The sequence below is a fragment of the Apium graveolens genome, chromosome 6, assembly GCF_009905375.1.
Source record: "Apium graveolens cultivar Ventura chromosome 6, ASM990537v1, whole genome shotgun sequence".
NCBI lineage: Eukaryota > Viridiplantae > Streptophyta > Magnoliopsida > Apiales > Apiaceae > Apium > Apium graveolens.
The window spans coordinates 10696434-10706481 of record NC_133652.1 but is presented as its reverse complement, the minus strand read 5'-3'; the positions used below and the strand labels follow the sequence as shown (position 1 = coordinate 10706481).

Genomic DNA, 10048 nt, shown 5'->3' with positions numbered 1-10048 from the left:
CAGAGTTTGTCAAAATATAACTATCTATTCTCTCATAAATGAAAAAACATATAAACAATTAATCTCTGAATATAAATATGAAAGGTTGTTTAAAATAGTTCTAGAGATCATTTAAGGGGTGTTTATTATCATTTATTAAAAAAAATGATTAAAGCATAATGAAGTACAAAAATTTCTCATGTTAAATGGACGAATCTAAATTCGAAATACAATATGTAAAACTATTTTCAGCTATTCAATTCAAATAAAAATATTTCCTTCATAAATTTCAGTTTTGATCGCTTGAAATGTATTTGATTTCGTTTCTAACTTCAAATTTTTTTTTTAATTCAGTGTATTAAACAATCAAGAAATAAATTATTTTATTATTTTTAATATGTTATATATTTTCGGGAATTTCGTTAAGTTAATGAAAACTGTTTTTTTTATTTATAAAAAAAAAACAAAAAAAAAAAACTGACATGAACATTTTATTTTGATAAACACTTGAACAGTAAAAATAACTTGTTTCCTTTCCTTGTAAAACCCAAACATGCCCTAACTGTAACTGCCACCGCCACAGCACTGAACTTGAAACAAAAAGAAGACACTTGAATGAATTGCTAACCGACTCTATCTTATATAAAAACTGAAAATATAGCAAAAAAATCCAAATAATTACGAACTAGTCCAAAATGGCGCCAAAACAACGCAAGAGAAATCAATCTCCGCCGCGCGATCCTCACGGAATGTTCGCCGGAATGTTTGTCTTCTTTGTCGAAAACTCCGTCTCTAGGCTTCGTTTACAGGTTCTATCCATTCTTACAATTACTTTACATTTGATTAACGAATTTTCTGATGTGTGTCCGAGGGCGCATGCTAAAAATATGTGTTCGATGAGTTTTTATTAATAATGATGGAACATCGCATGCACAACAATTTCCATCAATACGGATTCTTAAAAAAAGCCGTTCGACTAAAATTAACTATTTACTTGTTTTTCGGAATAAAATTGAATTAAATAAATAAAGCCTATATCTGAAACCTAATAGACTGATATTTTTATTTTATTTTTATGTTGTGGTTGTAGGTGTGGAAGCAGAAATTGTATCAAATGGGAGCAACTGTGGAGGATAAATTCTCCGTTAGGATCACTCATGTTTTCGCTAATGATCCGGATTCGCTTATTCAGAAACTTGGTCGTGTACAAGCTTCGCGCTTCAAAGGAGTCAGTTTCTTGATTCACTTGATTGCCTTTTATTGTTGTTCATTCGTAATTTGAAAGAATTACGTAATTTGGAGTTATGTTTGATTTTTGAGGTCCTTGAACAAAATGTATGCACAAATTTACTTATTTTAGTCTTGTTTGTCGATTTAGATAGACTCGGAGTTGGACTTCGAAATGTTGGATGTTTATTGCTGAGTTATATCGAAACTATAGTTTGATGATACTACATTTATGACACGTAACTTTAAGTACCTTTTTTTCTTCTTCTTTCATGTTTTTTACTGTACATGAAGAATTGAACTACTCAAACAATGAATCTTAGGTAAAAAACAACAACAAATTCTTCTTTAGGTCGAGTATAAAAATAACATTTAGGCCACGTTTGTTTGCCAGAAAATAACTTGATTTTGGAAAATGATGCCATGGAAGATGAAAAATATTTTCCATAAAACAAACGGAGCCTTAGTAGTGAAAAAGAAGGAAACATGCTCAATTTACCTTGTGGTAGTCATTATCTCAAGTCATTCATGTGCAACTCTAAAGAATTCTAATGATTTGATATTTACACATATAAATCATTGTTCCATTTATCTGGCATAATAGTAAGGTCCTGGACTGTATAAGAGAAGGATTTCTTTCCAGAAATATTGTTTTATCTATATTGAATTTATTTGAATTATCTGTTTAACCCTATAATTTGCATTTTCTACACTACCATAAGTCAGCTACTTTGTTAAGTAAGGAAACACATTATAATGCATAAAAAGTTGCTGCTGTAAATGTTGTTTAACTTGTTGGCTTCTATGTTTTATTTCTGTGTACACAAGGTACTTGCTTTCATACCATATATCTGAACTGCTCTATCAAGTGTTGTATGCATTATTATATAGGTCTAAAATTTTTATTCTATGGCCTCTTGCAGCTCATTCTCCGTTATCAGTGGTTAGAGGACAGCTTGGTTTTGGGTGAAAAAGCATCTGAGGATTCTTACATTCTACAGATAGATAAAGAAGAACCATTGTCCAAAACTACTGTGGGGAAAAGTCCTGAAGCAGTAGATAAAAATAACTCTAAAAGTGGTGAAGCTTTTCCTAAAACAGCCAGTGCAGCAGATTCTAGTCATGGAGAGAAACTCCACCCCAAAAAAGTAAATACCTCGTCAGAGGACTTGAAAAAAACTTCTGTAGAAGACAAGGAGAAGATCATACAAAGTACGATATCTGAAGCATCAAATAAGAGCAGCAAGTCTGATGACTCGTCTCACTATTTCAGTGCTGAAATTCAAAGTTTAGACTCATCTTCTGTTGACGATAAGGATGTAAGATTGGCCATCATTTTTTGGTTAATTTTTTTCAAGCACTAAATGATCTTGTCTACCCCGTGACCACTTTGGCTATATATATATTTTTTCTTTTTTGCCACATGTTGTACTTAAATAATTTTGCAATGATCTTGATTTTCCGTCCTCTCTTCTTTGAGCATTTTAAAAAGGTTGAGGGGTGGTTCTCATGGATTTCTGTTTGTACACTTGTCTATCAATTGTATTATATTTTACTATATATTTCTGTTTTGGGGATTGGCACTGTATGCAAGTATATTTTTTTAGTTAGTATTAATTTGTTTTTTATGTTTATATTCAGGCAGATTCATCAAACTCATCATCAGTGTATAATCCTCCTGATTTAAACAAGAATATTACTGAGATATTTGGGAAACTTATCAATATATATAGAGGTATCTTCCCATGTAGAAACTTTTGCTTGTAACTTCTAGCATAGACTCTGCTAACATGATTGCTTATAACAGCCATGGGTGATGATCGGAGGTCCTTCAGCTACTATAAAGCTATTCCAGTTATTGAAAAGTTGCCCTTTAAAATAGAAAGCTCGGAGCAGGTGAAGCACTTGCCCACCATAGGAAAATCAATGCAGGAACATGTAAGTGGCAGGTTTATTAACAATTTCTTTCTTGATTGTACTAATATCAATCTTCCTCTAGTGGAAGGTTCTGTAATTATATTATCGGGGTCCAGGAGGAGTTACTTTTAATTACATTAATCACTTTCAGAATCATTTTTGTCATCTTATACCTCATAATTCCTTGTACATTTAAATTCAGATAGTGTATTAAAATAACAGTTGATGGTTATATTTTGTGCATATGCTTGACACTTGGAAAATTTAAGCCTGCAAATGCCTACTGCGTACAGTCACTAGTTACTAGCCTATACATGCATACAGGACACCTATACATCAAGTCATACCGAGTTGCACAAAGATCAATCAATCAATCAACCGTACCCAGTAAATACCTAGGACAATGTCTGGGGAGGGTATACTGTACCCTCATTCCAAAGAATGAAGAGGCTGTTTTCTCAAAAGGCCCCGACTTATGTGTGCACAAATATGTGTGTTCTAGGTACAAATTGATATACAATGATACATAAAAGTACGTAAAAGTAAGCGGGATAATACCTTGACCCATGGTTTTTCTTCACATGGGACTTACCTATGCCGTCCTGGCCAAAAACTCACACTCAGTTGCCACATCCAAGATTTAGCCGCAATCTTTCATCTTAATTGCAATTAACACTAGGCACAATAATTAAGTATTCGCTCAACCCCTCGTATTCACTCCTCCTTCGGCTGTGAATCGTCAGGCGCTACCGAATCAAATCAATGATTCCCTTGGTGACCTTGTTATCTTACTAATATATCTGGTTTAAATAGATTTGATTAGTCTATCTATTGGCTCTGCTACGAAACCCTAACCCTCCCCTATGAACTTATTTAATTATAAAACATGTGTTTAATTAATCGGATCGATCATTTAGTCAAAACAACATATTATGCTAATTCAATCGCGATTTTTGCACTCTCAATATCGACCCAGTTTGGTGCCAGCCAAGACAATTGGGACGCCAGGGGCTGTACTCGCCTGTGCAAAATTCTGAAGTTTTCGGCAAAGATTTTATACCAAAACAACAATACATACATCCACCACGTTGAAAGGTTTTTTATGTTCTACGTTAAGTCTTTATGCAAAAGTTTAATTATTAATTCACACAATAATCTATGTAGAAACAACCTTTATGAGAATATATTTGTCGATGTAAGAGCAAGTCTAATACTAGATGGAAAATGGTTGTAAACATTGCTATAATATGGCACCAAATAATATGACACCAAAAAGTGGTTTTTGGTGCCATATTATACAACCAAATGCTAGTTGTATTATACAACCAAATAATTCTATATTTACCTAATATTTTATCCAAGTCATTCACTCTATTTTAAAGTGGACCTATTTACACTCCATTATTAGTTATTTGATGATGTGGTAAAGATGGATATTGCCATTTTTTGTCTCAAATATAAGACCAAGTATCCATTTATGCATTTATCCATCAATGTATAGCAATGCATTGGAGTTGAGTTGTATGATTGTAGTCTCATATTATAGCTGTAAGACTAAATGTAGCTAGGCATTGGACTTTCTAAGGATTATATTGTACCGCCTCGAATCCGGTACTTAGGATCTGAATCGGCGCGCTACTGCAACTACGCAACTAAAGACCATAATATCCAAGTAGCTAGTAATGTGGTTTACCTTCCCATATATTCCATAGTTTTATAATTATCAACCACTATTTAGATTAGCCGATGCTTATAACTCTGAAAGCCTCGTCCAAGCCTTGGATACAAAGAGTACTCTTCTTTATTCTTTTCAACATTAACTAAATATTAATAAATAAGTAAATAAAATAAACAAAGAAGAGACTAGATTTTACCTTACAGGGGCTCTTTTAGCTTCTAGCTTGTATCCTATTCTAGTGAATGTACGAGGAGGAGGGGTATATATACTGGTATTACTCCCCACCTTCTTGAATAAAAATAATAAAATGTATTAAGGTAGTCTAAATGGGTGATGAGCCACATTGTGTGCCGGTAGCTATGTACTCGGAGAGCAAGTAAGAATAATCATTTAACAATTGCCAATCTCCTTTGGTTTTTTCTCATTATCATCATTTAAAATGAACGATCATATGAATAATTATTTAAGTTAGTCGGCTACCTTTAGATCGATAAATCACCGTCAAAATATATTCTAATTTAATAGACCATGGTACGAGGTCTCATGTTATCTGGGTCGATTTCACTTCCAAAACTATATCTAGCTTGAATTCTTTCATCAAATTCACCTAATGCATTGTAGCTAATATTTACATAACAAATATAAAATAAAATAAATATGGCATTACAGATAACCTTATTGGATTCAATGTGACATTTATGCCATCTTTGTTTGCAGATCCAGGAAATAGTGACTACCGGTAAGCTATCCAAGTTGGAGCATTTTGAGACTGATGAAAAGGTGGACAAAAATTTCTTCAGTACCTTATTTTAATAATCAGTATGATGTAGTTTTGTAGTTTTCCTCAATTATAAAATTTCTGATCAGACAGACTGCGGATGCCGTTTGCAAATATGTTGTCTGGCCTTTACATGTGCAGAATTGATATTCTTTCTGAGACACTCAGTTCAACATGTCATATTTTCAGTATTCAAGTTAAAAATTGGCTATGATGTAATTTTGCAGGTGCGTACAATTAGTTTGTTTGGGGAAGTATGGGGAATTGGTCCAGCAACTGCTTTAAAACTGTATGAAAAGGGTTGTCGAACGTTAGATGATCTAAAAGCTGAGTCTACATTAACAAATGCACAGAGGATAGGGCTGAAATATTTTGATGATATCAGAACAAGAATCCCACGTCACGAGGTCAGACTTTTTTTCATTAAATAATATGATGGCAATTTATATACACTCTGTGTAAATCTTGTTAGTCTGATTAAAGATTGTTTCTGTAGGTTCAAGAGATGGAGCTGCTTCTACAAAAAGCTGGAGAGAATGTTTTACCTGGGGTATGAATTATTACTACTTCACCACTGTTTTTAGGCTTTAATTAAGCTACCATTTCAGCCCTGGCCACGGCTATATGATTTCTATGTATTTATTTATTTATTTAATTTCCATCAATGATCTCTTTCAAGTCTTAAAAAACAGGAGTTTTAATGTTATAACTTATAAGTATGCCGGGCCTGAATAATTGATATCATATGTTCATTTTTAGTTTGAATAAATGATGATAACCAATTATTTAATGTTTCTTAAGTTAAAAGAGCATTTCTAAAAAAAAGAATGTCGATAAAAATGAAATTAAGCACAAAATATATTTTAATTTCTGTTTAATCTTTCTTCAATTGGAAAGTGTATCAGTCATATAAAGTTTGATAATTGATGTCCATACTAAGGAACATTTTTCACCTGTTAGTAGTGAATCCAATGCAGGTGGTGATTATATGTGCAGGATCATTCAGACGTGGAAAGGCTTCTTGTGGAGATATGGACATAATAATTACTCATCCTGATGGGAAAAGGTATTTTCTCTTCTAGACGCGCCTCTTTTCTTTTCTGCAGGGAAATGGAATTTCAGTCGCATGTCTGATAAAAAGCTGCACCTAAGCTATAAAAGTCCATGCTCTCTGCAGCTTTCTTGTGCAGTAAACTGACCAGTGAACTTCATTTTTCTTCCAGTCATATAGGTTTTCTACCAAAATACATAAAGCACCTGAAAGATCTGAATTTTTTGAAAGAGGATTTACTTGTCGGTATTCATAGCGAGGAGGTAATTTTTTGTTCTGTTCATGTTTTTCTACTTGAGCTATTGGGACATAATGCTAACAACTTTTCTGTAGAAGAGTTGTGCAGATAAACAAACTATTGGCAACTAGGACAACTTATAACAATTCTATTTCATTCACAGGGTACTGACTCAGGAGTTGACACCTACTTTGGTCTTTGTACCTATCCTGGGAGAGAGTTACGCCATCGCATTGATTTAAAGGTATTTGAATTTTTTATGGGTCTAGTTCGTACTTACAAATACTTCCTTATCTTTTGAAACATTGGCATCAAGACATAGTACTGAAAACAGCACGTGCGTTTCTCAAAATAACACTTCTTTGGTACTCATTGTATAATGTAATGCATGGCATATCTAAAATATTGTATAATCATAATTAAATCTCTTCATGAATGATCTACACACATATTGTGATATTTGTAAGGATTTGGAAGTCATTTCATTTCCCCGGGGGGAGGGGGGTATTTTGGCAATAGTTCTATGTTGACCTTAAGAGCAGAAGTTGTTGACAACTTACGGTTATATGGCTTTATTATGCTCATCTACATGGGAGACGTGGGTGTCAGTGTACATTGTAACATTGTTGGGACGGTCCTCCATTACTCTCCAGTAAGGAGAGCCGGACAACATTAAAGCTGATCCAGTTCTTCATGTTTATGCTGAGTGCATGTGTCCAACTGTTAATCTTCAAACTTTCCTAGTGCAGTAGTGGTTTTACTTTTCAAGTGGTGGGGTAGTAGGAGAGATTGATTGTGTGCTTTTACTTTTCATTTTGATTATCATTTGTGTATTCCTTGTAGTGCGTGGCTATGACTTTAGTTTGTTCACTAGGTGTTAATAAGTAACAAACTTTTAGCAGTAATTTTACTATTAAATGTTAGTTTAATCTTCTGTGAATATTTTGATAAATTAAATGTTACTAGAAGGTAATCTATGTTCTTTTCCATAATTCTTAGGTATATCCGAAGGACATTTATGCATTTGGATTAATACAGTGGACAGGGAATGATGTACTGAACAGGAGGTATATTAACTGCTTATTTAAGTTTGAGCCATTTGTCCCTGAATATTGTATTATATGTTCTCTCATGTACAAAGACTATTGATTTCTATATGAAATGATGAACCTATTACATATTTGGGAAAATTAAATGATACATCCCTGAACTATTCCTGTTTTATTCGATAAGTCCCTGAACAAAAGATTCCGCAAATCAGGTCCTTTAACTTTCAAATTTTTTTGGATCAGGTCATTCCGTTAAAAAGATTCTGACGCCGTTAGAATCTTGCTGACGTGGCAGTTAACTTTGACGTGTAAATTGAGAGAAAAACGTAATTAAATAAAAAAACAAATACTAGTTCATATACAGACTTAACAGAATCCACTATCCATATACATACACATAACATATTATCAGTGCGGGCTACTTTTAATATTAAGATTTTATTTTTATATAACATTTATTTTTTATTATGAAACAAATAAACTATAAAAGATAATAAAATACAATATATATGTATTTATGAAGTTAATGACATAAATGGATTTCATACTATGAACGGGTTAAAAAATCTAGATAGTTATGATCTTAAATTTGAAAATAAATTTGTATAATGCGTCTAATGATATTTAGTTATTTAAAATTTAATAATGATATAATTTATCTATATTATATTATTAAAACAACGATTGGTAGGACGGTACTCATATTTTAATATTAATACTTTAGTTCGTTTATTTTACAATTAGAATTTTATTGTAATTTTTGGTTAATTGAACTTTGACACTTAACTGATTTATTAATCTTATTATAATTAAATGGATTTTAATTGTTTATTTAAAGATATCTCAATTTTGTAATACTATTTTTTCATTGAAATTATACATATCATTTCACTTATAATAATATAGTATTTGAATTTTAGGTAATTGGAATAGATTCCACGCTGTATTTATGTTAGACCTAACATTTTAGTATAAATTAAATTAAATTAATTAATAAAAATAATAAATTTTTAGGTTAAAAAATTATATTGATTTTAACATTATATTTATTTTAAGTTACAATATAATGTTTTGAAAGTCATGTGATGTTATTTTTTATGTCTTAATTTCATTTTTTTGTGTCTAATTTCATTTTTTTTTAAAATTTTAGTCAAATTCACTGCCACATCAGCAAGATTTTGACTAACGGAAGGACCTGGTCCAAAAAAATTTGAAAGTTAAAGGACCCGATTTGCGGAATCTTTTGTTCAGGGACCTATCGAATAAAACAGGAATAGTTCAAGGACTTATCAATTTATTTTCCCTACATATTATAATTTGTGTGACAAGAACTAAAACTCTAGTTTATTCATAAAGACTTCAATGCCATAGCAATGATGTCAGTTACTAGTTACTACAACCATATAATGAGACGGGGAAAACTTGGATCATGTATTGCAGTGTTCACTTTCTCAAACTAATATATGGGTGCAGGCTGAGGTTAATAGCTGAGTCCAAGGGGTTCCGGCTTGATGATAAAGGACTCTTCCCTGCAACAAAAAGTTCAAGTGGCAGTCGGGTAATATATTGGTTACGTCGTTTTTGCTCTGTTTCTGGGTTGTACTTTAATTATGTGTTAGTCTGAGGGCCGCATCACCATAATATTGTGCAGGGCGTCAGAGCTACTGCAAGTTTGAAATTTGAAACAGAATATGAGGTTTTTGAGTTTCTTGGCTTTCCTAAATTGGAACCAACTGAAAGGAATCTCTGAAACGTTAACATATCTTAGTTTAGGCAAACCAGAAGTTTTTGTAGCTGTAAAAAATAAATCTTGGCGTGTAAATTGCAAGTGAAGATTCACGTTATACGTGTATGTAACTATGTATAATTTAGTTTGTGCTGTATGTCAAAATTTGTTAAGAAGAAAGCCTTACATTATACATAAACTGACCTCTGTAGAAATGTAATGAATCTGGTTGATTTTGTACATGGCCTTGAGAGGCCTATTGAAACAAGTTCTGCGGATTACAAGATCAAAGTTTGGACTGGCAGTTCGGCTTTCTAGTTCTGGGAAGACGAATCCAAGCAGTTCTATATTTTTCCTAAAAAGGTTAATATTTTGGCCTTGAGAGGAGGATACGTTGGGATAGTG

The 10048-nt window shown here is 32.5% G+C and overlaps 1 protein-coding gene across 1 annotated transcript; it reads left to right on the top strand.

Moving 5' to 3' along the window:
• The first annotated feature begins 531 nt into the window (after positions 1 to 531).
• LOC141663843 (DNA polymerase lambda) lies at positions 532 to 9842 on the top strand. Its single transcript, XM_074469681.1, has 14 exons — positions 532 to 788; positions 1070 to 1207; positions 2130 to 2525; positions 2848 to 2941; positions 3014 to 3144; positions 5519 to 5581; positions 5807 to 5986; positions 6076 to 6129; positions 6557 to 6645; positions 6803 to 6893; positions 7032 to 7112; positions 7868 to 7935; positions 9391 to 9475; positions 9569 to 9842. The coding sequence occupies exons 1-14, from the start codon at positions 675 to 677 to the stop codon at positions 9665 to 9667; spliced, it is 1683 nt and encodes a 560-aa protein (XP_074325782.1). The 5' UTR covers positions 532 to 674; the 3' UTR covers positions 9668 to 9842.
• The last annotated feature ends 206 nt before the right edge of the window (positions 9843 to 10048 follow it).